The 15,995-nt window shown below is 34.6% G+C and overlaps 1 protein-coding gene across 1 annotated transcript in view; it reads right to left on the bottom strand.

The window, feature by feature from the left end:
• The window catches only part of UBR1 (ubiquitin protein ligase E3 component n-recognin 1), a 61,076-nt gene that overhangs the window by 33,329 nt on the left and 11,752 nt on the right, over window positions 1-15,995 (bottom strand). The window contains exons 6-23 of the mRNA XM_010293457.1: window positions 15,442-15,504; window positions 14,988-15,111; window positions 12,882-12,989; window positions 12,337-12,425; window positions 11,429-11,527; window positions 10,595-10,752; window positions 9,879-9,978; window positions 9,449-9,577; window positions 8,452-8,632; window positions 7,461-7,522; window positions 7,122-7,232; window positions 5,341-5,406; window positions 5,066-5,167; window positions 4,399-4,462; window positions 3,844-3,968; window positions 2,885-2,937; window positions 1,777-1,879; window positions 1,233-1,281 (exon numbers count right to left, since the gene is read on the bottom strand). Coding sequence (XP_010291759.1) covers window positions 1,233-1,281; window positions 1,777-1,879; window positions 2,885-2,937; window positions 3,844-3,968; window positions 4,399-4,462; window positions 5,066-5,167; window positions 5,341-5,406; window positions 7,122-7,232; window positions 7,461-7,522; window positions 8,452-8,632; window positions 9,449-9,577; window positions 9,879-9,978; window positions 10,595-10,752; window positions 11,429-11,527; window positions 12,337-12,425; window positions 12,882-12,989; window positions 14,988-15,111; window positions 15,442-15,504 — 1,786 coding nt within the window. The remainder of the gene's footprint in view (window positions 1-1,232; window positions 1,282-1,776; window positions 1,880-2,884; window positions 2,938-3,843; window positions 3,969-4,398; window positions 4,463-5,065; window positions 5,168-5,340; window positions 5,407-7,121; window positions 7,233-7,460; window positions 7,523-8,451; window positions 8,633-9,448; window positions 9,578-9,878; window positions 9,979-10,594; window positions 10,753-11,428; window positions 11,528-12,336; window positions 12,426-12,881; window positions 12,990-14,987; window positions 15,112-15,441; window positions 15,505-15,995) is intronic.

Below are 15,995 nucleotides of genomic sequence, written 5' to 3'. Positions count from 1 at the left end.
TTTGTATTTTGGAACTGTATTGTCTGATTACATGAATGTGAGTTTCTGACAACTACATCTAAATATCTGCATTTCTTAAAAGTTCTACAAAATAAACATCCCTCCTATCATTTGAAGTTGCTAAAATGAACAGGGTAAGGAAAAAAAAAAAACCAACAAAAAAACTTAAGAAGGCACTATTGAAAAATCTGTCAACTGTGTAAAACAAACAGTGGAGGAAAAAACAAAAAGTAATCGGAAGATTTTTTTTTCCCCCCTCAATTATTTTCCATCTGTCAATCTTCCAAGTTACTTACAACTGAAGGAAATTAAAATTTTTTTTCAAGGAGAAGGTAATTTTTGATTTAACTGTGACCTTCCTAAATGACAATGCCAATTTCTTCTTTTTCATTTCCACAGTTTTTCAACTAAAAGGAACCCAAAGCAAATAAAGTTTACTGAGAATGAATTTTAACCATCTTAGGTATGAAATGCTGTATTGCCCCTGACTGTACACAAAAATCAATATATGCTTTAGAGTAGGAAGTAAAGATTAAGGTATTCAGCTGGAACAGCAATCTGGGATGATAAAAATAATTATCTGTTGCAACTCACAAAAGCAGGTGATAGTGGATTTTATTAAATTGTTCATTGTACTTATGCATTCAGCTCACAAAGTCTTCCTCAAATCAATTCAATTAATGCTCATGACTTGAATGGGTAAAAGTAAACTCAAAAGGGAAATAACATTTGTGTTACAATAGAAACATGGGGGTTTATTGTTATATGTATCTGCAGCTCATAAAAAAGAAAATTTTGATTTATAAACTTAAGTCTCAGGCTACTTACAGAATAGATATGAGCACTAGTTCCTGTGGCAACCTTTTCTATATGGCATTACTATGTCTCAATTTTGTGCTAGAGAAACTACTTACAAAAAATAAACTTTTGCCTCTTAGTTGCTCCACCAAAAAAACTTTAAGTTGTTCATTTTGTCAATGGGTACTATGATATTTTGTCTACAGCAAAATTAAACTAAATATTCCAAAACTCCCGTCTTTGTGTTAAAAAAAGGAAACGAGAAATGTCAGGTGCTAATTAAGTATATTTACTACAAAACATAACAAATTTAATATGAACTCAACTATCCATGATTCAGTCACGAGACCTGTCCCAAAAGCCCATTTTGTATGCACAACTACATACACTACTGAATTATCACATTTGTTGAGTCATCAGTTTCAAATTTTTACCTTCATCTCTGTTTTCTTGTTTTCTTCTTTTCTTTTGTGTATGTTCAGCCTACAGAAAAAGCAGTGTTGTCATATCAGCATCTCTACAGAAGTATGCAATGAAACAATGAGAAACCCTAAACTAGAAATGTGGCAAGATACATAGTCAATATTTGGTCTGAAATCTGTTTAACAATATTGCATTTTGCATTTCAATTTGTAGTAGAGATAAATAATTGGACATATTTGCTTCCTCAATAAAAGAAAAGTTTGGGGTTTTCCAGTTCAAAGAGAATTCTTATCAGATTTTGTTGTTAGTATAAACAGTTAACAGAGTTAATACAGAAGCTGCCATAGGGAAGATACTAATACAAACCACACCAAGTCAATTTGTATTAGCAATCTTAATTTCACCGGAAGTTTAGTTTTGAAGTTAGCTGCATGTACTCTTTAATGGAATCTAAAGAAAACGTTTCAGCAATTCCTTTGGTTCAGCAAAATTCTTTAGACACTGATGAGTAGGTATTATTTTTTAACCTTTGAAAGTGAATCTTACACTGCTTACCTTGCTGTGCTGGGTCTTGGTGTAGTGATAAAAGAACATATTGAATTCTTTCAAGCATTCATCTTTCAGTTCATAAACTCCATGGCCAGATACACCCGGTTTCCTTACAGATAAATATTTCATAACATACAGATTAATAATGTATGTTCAGCACATCTTTGAATGCAAACAAACCAGTAACACAATTTATTTTTTAAGGAAATGCTAATAAGTGGAATAGTGATGGTTGCTTCATTAACTTATAAAGAGCACAGAGCGAATACAGTTATCAGTCTTTAATTTTCAAGATGTTTCTACTGTAAATCCTACCCAGCAGCAAAATATTTCTAGTCTATACCATCTACAGCACACCATATAGCCTCTGAGAGGTAAATTCTTTTTAACTTTATGGCTCAGAATTTCAGACACTGGATGCTATTATATAAAATTAATCACTTTCTTTAACCAAGGTACAAAACAAGTAATACAAAGAGCTACCTTCCAGCCAGTGAGATTTTTTTAAACTTCCATAGAATTCCCAAAGCAAAATTCCTACGTACACCTATGGTTGCCCTTGATTAAACATAAACAAGCAAGCCACATGAAATTTAAAATGAGGTGTACTAGAATAATTAATATTACAAGACATTTTTGTGACAAAAATAGCAGACATTTGAACTAGTTTTTCGCAACTGCTACAGCTGATCTATAATTGCATATATATTTAAAAAAAAAAATTAACTCCCATCTGCAAGTTACAGCAAGTTAACAATTAAATAACATCTAAACCAATGATTGGGTGGTGCCTGTCAAAGGCACAGTGAGTTGTTAAGGTTCCCAACCACCTTTGAAATAAAATGAACTGTTGAAGATTTTCCCACTAGGACTTGAGATTACTAAACTCCTGGAGATTCCTCAAACAGAATTTGAGGAAAGAGGGGGTAAAAGGAGAGAAACAGCAGCTTCAGATATTCCACACACTTTTCTTCGCTATGCATAATTGAAAGCGTATATATTTCAAGACAGCAAAATATTATCTGAACAGAGTGTGTAGTGCAGCTTAACCCATACAATCGAAGAGATCTTATTTCACATTCAAGCTACTTATAAAACAATATTCAGAACTTACTTAAACGTAGCCACTTTATCAATTACATTCTCCAAGCCAGTTTCATTGTTCTCCTGGTAAAAAAATTAGTTTGGGAAAAATATATAAAGATTCAAATATCTTCAGTATTATACTAGGTATTACACAAATAGACATACAAATTTATATCAGTTCCCTAATTCATGAATTAATATATTTTGCCCACTGTTATTCAGAAAGCAAATATTCATAATTGACAAGATACAAGGAAGTATGAAAGACAGATAATATTTAATCATATAAAATTTTATTTATGACAGAGCTGATCTCCACAAACAGAGTATTGCTTTACCCAACCAGATTTTTAGTCTCTTAAAACAGTGAATGTGGTTTCTGATAATATTCCAGGCTATTTAATTTACAATAAAACTGAAGGTTTTTTTTCCTTGATTGCCAGCCCTGAAAACTTGCACAGGCTACAAAATCTAATCCACATCCCTCTCCTTTGCTTGAATTTTCAACAGTTGGAATAGAATGGCAAGGAAATCTGTGCTTTTGAATAGGCCTGTACAATACTTGACTTCCAATGGATCTGCAGAGGTTTAAGTGATCAAAACTACAGGATCAAATTTATTGATGGTATGCAGGGCAGAATGGAATCCAGCTGCATGGTTCCACAGAGCCAAAAGAGGAAATAATTTTAAAACTTTTCCTTTTGAATCTTGGAAAACTACAGCTGAATATTCTAAAAAATTCCACATCTTCAAAAAGCACAATCCTCATACAAGCCTCTTCAGATTAAAGCATACTTGAATCCATGACATTTACCTTTACATCAGTGTAAGCCCCTTTATCATGCTATTTTGTAAACCTAAAACCAATATTTGAGCTTTATATCAGAAATAAAAAGCTTCAATATAAAGATATGGAAGGTAAAGAAGAAAGAGACATAAAACAAGAAAAAGTAAATTAAGGAAAAAAGTAAATAAACCAGGACTCACATTTTCAGGCAAGGACTTGGTAATTGCACTGTGAGCCATTGGTTCAATACATAACAGATGGATGATTTCTCTCATGATAACATCTTCTTTTGTCACATTACTCACTCCAGGCACATATCTTTCCCCTACCAGAGTGAATCAAAATGAGAAGAACAGAAAATGGGACAATTATAAAGCAATTCTGAATTTTGCACAGAGGTTAATGCTATTGCAAGGATATTTCATAGTATAAGATTGCATTTGCCAGAAACCCATCCCAAGTGTCTGAGAGGAAAAAAGCTTTTTAGCCTAGCTTCCTAACAAAATGGGCTGAGATGGAGTTTCTCTTCATATCCTACTTTAATAGTCAATTATGAAGTTATCTGACAGCTTTTTTCACTATGCAACCCCTATTGCTTCCAGTTGACGAATACTCACGTTACTGAATCATCTATTTAAAACAGGCATTCTCCAGTATCCTCTCCACAGCATCTATGTTAATAAAAGTCATCAAGCTTGTTTTGTAAAAAACTGTAATAAACCATTACTACAACAGTAGAGAGAAATGACACTTACCCACAACATAGATGAGAATCTGTAGCATCTCCTCTATTAACACATTACATTGTTTGATCAAATCCTACAAGAATTAGAGAAAACCATTTGAAAAAAAAAACAAAACAAACAGGCAGGACAATCTGCCAAATGACACTGAGCTCAGCCTTCAGATACACTACTTAGCTGAAGCACTGTACTGTAAGAAGAAACTTTCATTCTAACAAGCTGGAAAAAAGCCGGCACTTGTAGAGGAGATACTATTCTGCAACTGAAGTGCAAGATTCACATGCAAAAAAAGAAACAACAGCTAGAAATGTATCACAGGTGAAGGGTTACATGAAAGTTCAAGCCTCAAGAAGTAGCACAACAATTCAAGAAACTTTCAGCCAAAATAAGAACACATAATATGGCGTAAGACACATTGGAATTTCAGAGAGAAGTAATTTATGTGGATTTTGGTGAGTGCCCTATGAAATAAAGGTCAAAGAGGGCAAAAACTGTTTGCTAATTTTGAGTAAGCCTCTACAAATTCTGAGTACAAGATGATTTATCTAACCACTAGGTCCTGTGTTTACTGACTTTTAGCATGGTGATAAAAATGCAGTTATCAACAGTAGCCAGTTTTTATTACTGTTCCATACAGTAAAAGCAAACAAAGTAATCAGCAGAAATACTTGCCACCTACTTGATCTTTGGTGGGCTTCATCTTTTTGAAAGCATCAGCAAGCTCGTATCTTTGCAGTATCAGCAGGAGGAACTGGTTTGGATCCATAAGAGATGCACCTATCTATCAAAAAACCCAAACTAAGATGAACACCAGTTACTATTACACTTCTTCACTGATTATGAAAAATACTCTTTTACCATGAAAATTTTTTTACATCATAAATTTAATTAAAATTAAAAGGAATTCCATGGAAATTACACGAGTCAAGCAAGCAATGATTCAGAATATTATACCTGGAGCATGATGATGTCTTTATCATACATTTCTTCTCTGCATTTAACATCTTGATAATAGAATACCTGAGAAATAGGAAAACAAAATTTAAGTAGAGAAGTAAAGTAATACACTATCGAATGTGCACCACAATGTCTGAGGCTTTTTTAAACTGTACAGCACCTTTATTGACTACGGGAAAGTCCCACGTTTCTTTCAAAATAAATGTGTGCTTTGATGGAAGAGAAAAATGTTTTTTCAGCTATCCAGAGAAAGTCTATGCTGTACTTCTTCATACTCCCTTCCACGACAACGTAACTCTAATGGCTACTACTGATTAAAGTAAAAACATCCTCCTACCACCCCAGTTCTTGGAGAGATAATTCTACAGGGAGCTATCAATATTTACTTTGATTTCACTAAAGGGTCCTGTGAAAGGTAAACACAGAAAATTTCTGCCATCAAAGAAAAAAAAAGTGAAGCCAAAGCAGGCAAAATGCAAGTACTTAGGGGTACCTTTACTCTTGCAACAAAAAAGCCAGCAAGTATTCTAAAATGTTTGTTATGCCTAGTTATATGGCACTCAAAAGATCAGTATGAATTTAAAATAGTTTAGCTTTTGCATATAATGATTACCATACACTAAGAGATTCTTCTAACATTTTGTGTTATAAGCAACAGTATTAACAGTATTTATGCAGTGATTTCTTTATCGGATCTGACAGTAGTTTACAGTAGACATCAGTAACATTAATACCATTTCACAGAGTCAGAAACAGTCGTAAGAGATGAAAATACCTGTCTAATACGGGGAGGCAAGCTACCGATGAAGCTGAAAATAAAACCAAGTCATCTAAATTCCCACCTGAAACCTTTCTATTTAGTGTAGGAGTGACCCCCATGACCTCCTTGTTCACTGGAGGAAACCATCACTAGGAGCATTACTGAGAAACAGAATCATAGAACCTTTGGGTTGGAAAGGACCTTCAAAGGTCATCTAGTCCAACCCCCCTGCAGTGAGCAGGGACATCTTCAACTAGATCAGGTTGCTCAGAGCCCCCGTCCAACCTGACACGTTTCCAGGGATGGGGCATCTACCACCTCTCTGGGCAACCTGTGCCAGGGTTTCACGACCCTCACTGTGAAAAATTTCTTCCTTAGATCTAGTCTTCTGAGGGATGCCATAAATAATGAAAATGAACACATGCCTCAATAAATTAAATGCCGTATTTTTAAGCATTAGGTAATGGAGTATCTGAAAATGTTTTCTCTGTTGTGGAAATCCTCTGTGCTTTTTTAAGGAATAGAATCTTGCAAATAATCCCGGAATTCTCCTGTAGGGCTCCAAGCAAAAGGAACATTTTAGAAGTGATTTTAAAGAAATTATCTTTCTAGTCACAAATATCATGATAAAAAAGAGCATGTAAAAGAAGACACAAACCAATAGAGCAGAAGTGCTATACGAGCCGTCTCAGCATGATATTAAAGCTTTTCCTTGAACTTGTTCTCTTTACACACAAAGCTCTTTTTATCACCTGTGACCAGGCATGGAGCATGAGGCGACTCTCCAGCCAGCTGTGCTGACATAGAATCATAGAATCTTTGGATTGGAAGGGACCTTTAAAGGTCATATAGTCCACCCCCCCTGCAGTGAGCAGGGACATCTTCAACTAGATCAGATTGCTCAGAGCCCTGTCCAACCAGATCTTGAATGTTTCTACGGATGGGGCATCTACCACCTCTCTCTACTACTTGCATACACCACTAGAACCAACTCTCTACTGAATATCGTAGGGAGTACCTGGCTTATCAGGGAGAGACCATTCCTTCTCCACATCTCTGCAGCAACCTGAGCAACCAAGACAAGACATCGCAAAGGGTATTCTACTAGCAGCTCCACTTGAAATTCTTCCTAGAATTTAAAAAAGAAAAAAAGAAAAAGAAAAAAAAAATCAGGCAAGAATAAGTCTGTCAGTGATTTTAAAAGCATAAGTCCTAATGAACAAAGACACATTGACAGATGCAAAGTAACTTCTGTGTGTGTCATGAAAGTTACAGGATATAATTTTAGGCTTTTTCCTTCCCAGAGTATGTATCACAAAAAGCAGGGTCAGGGAGGGAAGAAAGAAAAAAATCTTACAGGGGAAATGAATTCGTGCAATCTTGAGATGGTTCCAGTCTTGCTTAATCGTACATGAAGACCTACAAAATCAATAGGAAAAAAATCAGAAAATAAATTGACATCAGTAAAGTTTCTCCTACAACCCATTTTAAATGTTAGCTAAATCATCTACAACTCAGAGAATTACAGAAAAAGAGGCAGAGTGTTTTTTTTTAAAGATAGAAGATTACATTATCAGAACAGTTTTTACCAGTTTTGCAATCTATTACTTTATGAATAAATCTATTCATTTTATGAACTCATTAAAACCATTTAAATTGAGATGCTAAATAGTATTAGCAAAATTTTATTTTCACATTTAAATCATTTGTCAGTAATAACTGAATTTCAAACTACAAGGCTTAGCAGATGGTATCATGGTATCAAATGATGTGATAAAAAAAAATCTAGAGCTTAATAATAGCATATGATTTCATTTGTATTCTAGAGAAGGTGGTGATCACCCACTGCTGTGGTCCTTTGTATTCTGACTGGAAATCTGTCCTGGCATGCTGCAAACATATGTCTTTTAGGAGGAGCATTTTAACAGTCCTAAGATACATGTGGCTGGAAAATAAATTCAAGATACAGTAATAATGAACATTCATTTAGGCAAAACAGGTAGAAATAGAAACAGAACCACATAAATTCAAATATTCCAGAGAAAACTGAAGTTCTCATTAAAATATGAAACTTTTCCTTCTTGTCTTACTTTGTTATCTCTCTCCTGTTTAAAAAAATGTTATCTAACCTCCATGGAAATTTTTTTTTAAAAACAAACCAAAACAAAACACACACTTTCGCTTAGTGGGACATCTCGGAAACAGGGTTGCCTGATCATGAAAATGTCAGAAAATCAAGGAGCAACTGGTCTGTGGAGCACTTAATCTAAACACTTTCTAGAATAAATAAACAGAGATGGATGATAAACATAATTCAAATAGCAATCAAAACAAAACACACCACTTACCAGCAAGAGTCCTAGACAGTGGTAAATGTATGCTGACAGGATCTGCAGACACTCTGTAAGGTCTGCTCTCCAGCGTATGGCCACACAAGTGAAACACTGTCTTTTCCCGTGAGCGGCCATTTGTGCTGCACCTCATCACAGCTTTATGACATTCACTGTATGCCTTGAGCAACAGCTCTTCCTAGAATTTAAAATAAATGCATAGCATTATATTTAAAAGTCATACATATGCACTAAAATTCCTCGCTTGTTTTTCCTGACAGCATAAAGTTACTAAAAATCCACAATATAATTACTACTGTTTCTTAATACTGAGCAGTACTGAACTGGAGCAGTGGAGTATCGACTAAAGCTAACTGACAATATGCTTCTGTCCAAAAAAGCTGCCCTGTCAAATGCTCTAAAAATCTATGTGCTTATTTAAGCCACAATGTTTTAATATTTTACATAGTTTGCACCCCAAATTGGATGAAGAAGCTCCTGAACTGCTGTAGTTCTTCCTGTCTCTCCCTACTGGGGACAAAAAAAAAAAACCACAAAACACCACACCGAAAAAAATCCACTTCAAAGTATCTTTAAGTTAACAAATTTTACAATTTTCTCCTTGCCCCAGCACACGGATGAGCTCCAGCACTGATTAAGACTACATAGAGTGCAATTGCCCGATTAGCACAAAGTTTCTGCAGTTCACTTCTGCAACGAAAAATTAACACCATGTGCTTCAAAACCTTAAAACTTGACAGTGAGGTCATGAACCTAATTCTCAAAATCTTGAATTATGAGAAGTATTTTCTCTTTATGAATTTGCCTGATACCCTGTGCAGCTTAAGATTATATTCTTCTGAGATGCCTTCTCTCTTTGTCACACCACAGATTAATTCTGTCACTCATTTTCTGTGGAGATCTGTATTGAACAATAGTGAGCTTATTTAAAAAGCACTTAGGAACATTCACAAAAGGCACACATGTAAAAACTCAAGACAGTTGATATACTTACATCACAGGCACACCACTCCTGGAACATCAAAAGAATGTTCTTGAGCTGCATCTGTATAGCAATAGCTGCTTCCCAGTCAGGGTCCACCTCAATGTGCTGACCAATCTGTCTTTTTATCTCCTCCATTCCCTGAAATGGAGAACGCCACAAAATACTCAAGCTAAATTAGTGATCACAGTCTTACAACAGCACAAAAATCACATAAGCAAATGGTAAAATATAGGTTGTGCAAATACATGTAGCTAAAATTGATATTACTTCTATAAAGTAAACATTACTTTTTCACCTGCCCAAGACAGGGATTGAAGAATTTACCACCTTAATTGCACATTTATACCCACAATATTGCTATGGACAAAAATATGAGCAAACAAGAGTGCTGTAAAAACCTTTATAACAGCATATAAGAAAGAAATTAAATGTCTTGTACCTGCATGCAAGTTAGAATCCTTAGGAAAGAAACAAATCCTTCTAAAAACCGCTCCCTCAAACGGTCTGTCCATATTGTAGGCTTGCTGACTAAGACATACCTGTCCCCAAAGAAAACATTATCATCTTCTGCTTATGCTTGTATTTCAGGTATTCTTTGTCTTAAAATAAATCAACTACATCACCACATTACATCACCCTCCCCATCTCAAACTCCTCTTAAAATTTTCACCCAACACTGGAGTTGCTTCGTACTACTCCATCCTTTGAAATTAACAGATTTTTTTTTTTTTTAATTCCAAGGTATTTGGGATGGTTCACTTTCACATTTTTCAGTATTAGAGTAATTTGGGACCTGAAAGAGTGGAAAATGCTCAGTACATGAGGATTATACAGATTATACATTTCCCAGAATGATAATGAATAGAAGCCAAATTTCCCCATACTGCCTTAGATAATTAGATAACTTAGATATATTTTATTAACTCAATTGTTATATGGAATGACACCTGTAAAAATCATCAAAAATTGTCTATATGGAATATAATTTTGGTACTTCAAAATTTTAAGTTTCCACTGAAAAACAAAACCTTAGCTTTTCATGCGTGTTTTGGGTTTGTTTTTAAAACAGTTTTATCATCAGATTCCTGAATTGAAACACCTCATCCTACTGCCAGTTTTCTAAGAATTGCTCAATCTTCTCAGCCTTACACTTACCTGAGGTCATATATTACTGCATATACCCGGTTCAGTTTGTCCTGACTGTAACCTTGGAAGTTGAACTTGTCATTTTTGTCTAGGTACTCTGGAAGCACTTCTAGGAGTGTCTCTGTAATGGTGGTGATTACATTTTGCTCTTCAATAAGATGTCGGGCCTGCAAGAAGAAAATTAAAAATTTTTCTTCCTACTGTTGTTGAAGAGAACTATCAAAATAATTTTTCCTTTGAATCTAGTCTTTTTGATTAGAAATTATTTTAAGCATTCCTAAAGAGTCCAAGCTACAAAAACTCCCACAGTATTTATTATGTATGAACACAATTTCTATCAGCTTAGCATGTTTACTCACTCTGAGAGCTTCAATGTAACAGATGTGCTATTTTTTTCTACAAAGGTCATGTAGAAAAGGACTTTTACATTAGCGTTTCAGGCAAAAAACATACAATCTTCAAAACCTACTTCCCCCTACACCCAGGATTTAACATATTTCACCCACAGAAAAAGACATTTAACCATTTTTTGCCCCTTTCCCCCAAGTTTTTAGAGTTACATAAGAAGGTAAATGCGAACAATAAATGAACACAGAAAGTTAATGCAGAGAACGATGCTGCCTAAAACTTCTACTTATTTGCATTCCCTCTATCTTCTGTAATGAATTTCCACATAAACTCAAGCTCCTGCTTTCATATTGACCTTCATAAACCTCAAAATCATTCATTTTCAACTCAGCAATGCATAAAGATTCTCTGCCAAATACAGCAGTCTACCAAGGTGGTACTGCTAGCAATTCTCAAATTTATTTTACATTTCTAGCGGAGGCAGGCTGTACATACCAGAGTAGGTACAGTGAACATCTGAACCGAGAGTGCTGTCACAGAGAGAACTCTATCATGATCATCACTGATGTATTCTTTTTGCAAGGCCTTGTAATACTAGGAAAAAAGAATATTGGGAAAATTAAATATAACAAGCATTAATTAAAAATGTTTACTTTATTTGTAAGAAGTACATCTCAATGTCCTTCTTTCTTTCTAATAGAAGCAGTTCAAACAGCAAAAATTGCACAATGTCCTTAATTGCTTTGGTGCATTGAATATGTGCCCCACCGCCTTAATACTGAAGATAAGCACAAATTTAACTGTTCTGCCAGACTGGAACCAAAATATTTTTTCTCCTACAACCAGTCTTCCCCGAGAAAAGAAATTAAATATCTGAAAAAAGGATCAATAAAAGACATTAACTTATTATAAAACAAGTCTTCCTCCTGCAGTGAACTGCATGGACAGTTATTTAACAGCTGTCTATAAAAGATGTGTACAATGAGTAACACAAGCCTTTGTTTGCTTTGTTTCAGTCAAGAGAAAACCATGAAGCGTCAGTCACCTTTACCAGGATTAAAAAGCCTCACCCTGAAACAAAAAGACAGTTGGTCTTAAGTTTTATATATTTCTTAACTAGTATATCTAATTTTTAAATAGAAAGACCAGTTGCAGTTCATCTGTCATTTCAAAAGATACGGGAATACTAACAAGACTGCATGCAAAATGAGCATGTATATGTAAATTATTAGAAGGAACAAAACCAATGATATTAGAATTAATAAACTTTATAAAGGCTGAGCTAGTTGTTGAAGCTCTGCTTGTTGAAAATTCATTATTTATATTGAAATAATTTTCAGGTTTGGGGAAAATTTTACAAGGCTAGTAAAAATTCATAGCATAGAAAGCAAATAGCCATTTACCTTCACAAATTCCACCGCAAAAAGTTTCTTGTATTCCATTTCCATGAAAAAACTACTGAAGATAAGTTCATGAAGAACCTTCCTTGCCCCTGTGAAGAGCCAATACAATGCACACCACTTTATTGTACTGAGATGCAGCTTTTTGTGGAAAAGAGGAACAGTATTAAATTATAATTGAAAATCATTAAAAGCCTTGAAATGGTTACAAAGTATATGAACAAAGTGATTCATTTTTTTCCCCTCTTCTTAACATTTATTGGTATGTATTTAAAACACAGGGTAAGTATCAAGTCACTCATATCAAGTTACATCTTGTGAAAAGATTCTTCAGAATACATAAAGTAGGAAAAATTTAGGAGACAAATACAAACCCAAAATATCAATTACCTCAGCTGTAAAAATAAAGGCTGTATCAAAACCCGTAATATAAAAACTATAAAGATACATAACTCCACCTACATAGCACTTATTTACTTTTATACATTTGTTGCACACATGAAAAATTAATTTGCCTCTTCAGTTTATAGCAACATAGATACACAAACCTTTATGAAGCTTTGCATCCCATAGCATCAACTTGCTTATGAAGCACGGCTTTTCAGATCCAGCTTCTTCTTTGAGACATATTTGACAAAAGATCTGGCGGAAGTCACCTATAGGGATAAAACTATTCATTTGTACAAGAATTCTTCAATAATTAAATGGTATGAGGCAACAAAGTGTGAATTACAGAACTCTGTTCTTTAAAAAAGAAAAGACGGCACTTAAGCATGAATTATTTAACAATGTTTTTTCTCAGTGAACATACTCCCACCTACTCTCATCTAATAATTTCTTCCTATTATTCTTACCTACTTTCTTTAATAAATGCAGTGATGCAGAACAGTATTTTAAAATGAAAAGCATTTAGACAGCTTTGCAAAGCAGATTCATTGGAAGAGTTCGCTACGTCAGCACAGAAATGCACAGGCTAGGCAAGTCTACACTGGTCCCTGCCTTGGGACCTGAAAGTCAGTCTTTTGTAGAATTTCAGAACATTATTGTGTATTTTCTTGCACCTATCAGTAAATACAGTACTTGCTGAGGCAGTTCTGGAGATCAACGTATCAGAGTCACTCATGGGTTGCTAACATTCAGGAATGAGCTCTTACATTACTAATTTCAAATGGAAAAATGGAGTGTCATGAATCAAGTTCCTGAACAACCTGGAAATAAATAGTATTGAATGCTTCTTGATCCACATTCTACCACTTGAAGCAAAACCAGGAAAAGAACAGCAACCACCAAGACCACCAAAAAGTTCCAGCTGAGTCCTGAACATCAGGCTCTTAAAGCATCTACACACATAATCCAGAAGAACAAGGACAGGACTGTTAAGACTTCAATGTTTGTGCTTGAAGACTCTCATAAAACATATTAAAGCATCAGTTAACCTGTAAGAATTTCCTAACCCAAAAATGCTACACCCAACATGGGAGACTCCTTTTTAGTTTTAGCTTATCTTGTCAGCTAAAAAGGTAATGCTTAAAAATTTTGGGGGATTTGCTGGGACACTGACATCGACTTGTCTATACTCACACAGTCAACAGCTGAATAATTGTCAGTTGGTGTTTTAAATAGAGTAGTCTCATAAAATTGAAAACAATAAGAAAAATTATCTAGGAAGAAACTTTCACTAGAAACACTGAAATAAACCACACAGTCAAAAATTTGTACCAATTAAAAGAATTGTCTGAGGAACTCAGACCAGCAAGAAAATACCACCAGTGGAATAAATACAAAAGTTGAAAAGAACAGAAAACTAAAATTTGTAAAATATTGTGAAGAATTTAAAAAGGTATAATTCTCATATAGGTATTTCAAGGGTAAGATTGGAAAGTATGTGTTTGGGTCAGGGGAAAGAAATTCACTTTATTATCCAAGCTTACAAAAGAGGCCAAAGCAGATAAACAGATTTATCCTATCAAGAAGGAGGATAAGCAGGGAGTAGATCTTAATCTATGCATATTTGTACAGTGAAAATAAATTTTATAATGGCTTTCCTTTGGCAAAACACAGGTACGACAAAAGCCAGTAACAGAAATCAAAATTAGGTTGCTTCAGAAGTTGTCTTTAAAACCATGAGCATCAAACACCAGAACAATGTTTGAAATCTTAAAATTGACTTTCCACTACCAGACAAATTTTTAAATTAAGGCTTTTAGCTGTTTCTTTTACTGACACCATCTAATTAATCACAGCTATCAAATCTGAAGCAGGAATTAATTCAAGCAGAGGATGTATGCTTACACTGATGGAAATGTTCTGCAACTTTCCATCAGCACTGGGGAGAGCAGCTTTTAAGCAAAGAAGTCACTTATAAGGTATGTGATGCTGAAACTGAGGATAATAAAACTGCTAGAGGAACAGACAGAGCTCAAGCAAGGAAAGACATTTATTTTATAACGAAGAAACAGAAAAGTACTGCTATTCATAACCATACTGCTGTATATCAGCATCCATACTACTGTATTATTTATTTACTCAGTAGGAGGAATGTGAAAGTATTTTAATAAGGGAATATCATATATAACACTGCTAAAGACATTTGAGATAATTAGTCATTCAAATACTGACACAGCGTTATCATAACAAAAATCAGTTATGCTTACTTGAATAGCTCATGAGTTTGTTCAGCCAAGAACCAAGGCGCAAGGCAAACTTCTGGTGAGCCATAACATCAGCATGCAGAACCTCCACGTGAAGTGGTCGTTGAGAAACATTTTCAGAATGCCTCTAGGAGTCAGGTAAATATTAGTAGATATATAATAAAGATAACATGAATTTTCATATTTGTCTTTACCACCCATTACCTCTCCCAAGAACACGTTAATGGCAAACCCTAACAAAAAAAGAAATCAGTTTGATGTTTTATTTCTTAAGATATCTATCTATACACCAAATGTGGTGGGGTAAATTCAGTTCCAAGAAGTTCACAGGCAGGTTATAAAGGCATGGAAGTACTAAGTTAAAGACTGTACAAAAGACAAATGAGTCTTTAGTATTAATAATGATGAGGTTGATTTGTTTGGTTTTTTAAATGAGAAAAATACTTCAGGAAGTTACCTTGATTTCTTCTTTTGCTTCCTGACAAGAGGCATAATGTCCTGCCTTAACAGCTCTACGACCCTGTTTAAAGAAAGTATTGAGATCAATATAAAACCAAACCAAAATGTCACAAGCCTGATCCTTGCTATATTTTTTATTGGTTAAAAAAAAAAAAGGGGCACTAACATCACTCATGGTGGTTTTAGACATCTAGAAGCACATCAAAATCAACATAATTATCTTTAGAAAAAAGTTATTTTAATTAAATTAACAACGGAACAAAGTAAAGTCTGGGTATCTTAATATTATTAGATTAGGAAAATTCACATACACATTAAAACAGATGAGAGGGATTTTGGCAGAATACTTTAACTACAAACCACATCAACTTTCTTCCTAGCACAAAGTACACTCAACCTGAACTGCTTTTCTACAATCTTTCCTACTATTTCTTAATTCTGTATATGAAATAGCAGGGTATATTATAAGCATGGGTTTGACAGCTCTTTCAATAAAGCCAAGAACAGGTCCAGCTTAGACCTCAAATTCTACTCAAAGGAAATCAGAGGTAT

This window comes from Phaethon lepturus, unplaced genomic scaffold (assembly GCF_000687285.1).
Source record: "Phaethon lepturus isolate BGI_N335 unplaced genomic scaffold, ASM68728v1 scaffold10678, whole genome shotgun sequence".
NCBI lineage: Eukaryota > Metazoa > Chordata > Aves > Phaethontiformes > Phaethontidae > Phaethon > Phaethon lepturus.
This window is presented reverse-complemented; position numbering and strand designations above follow the sequence as displayed.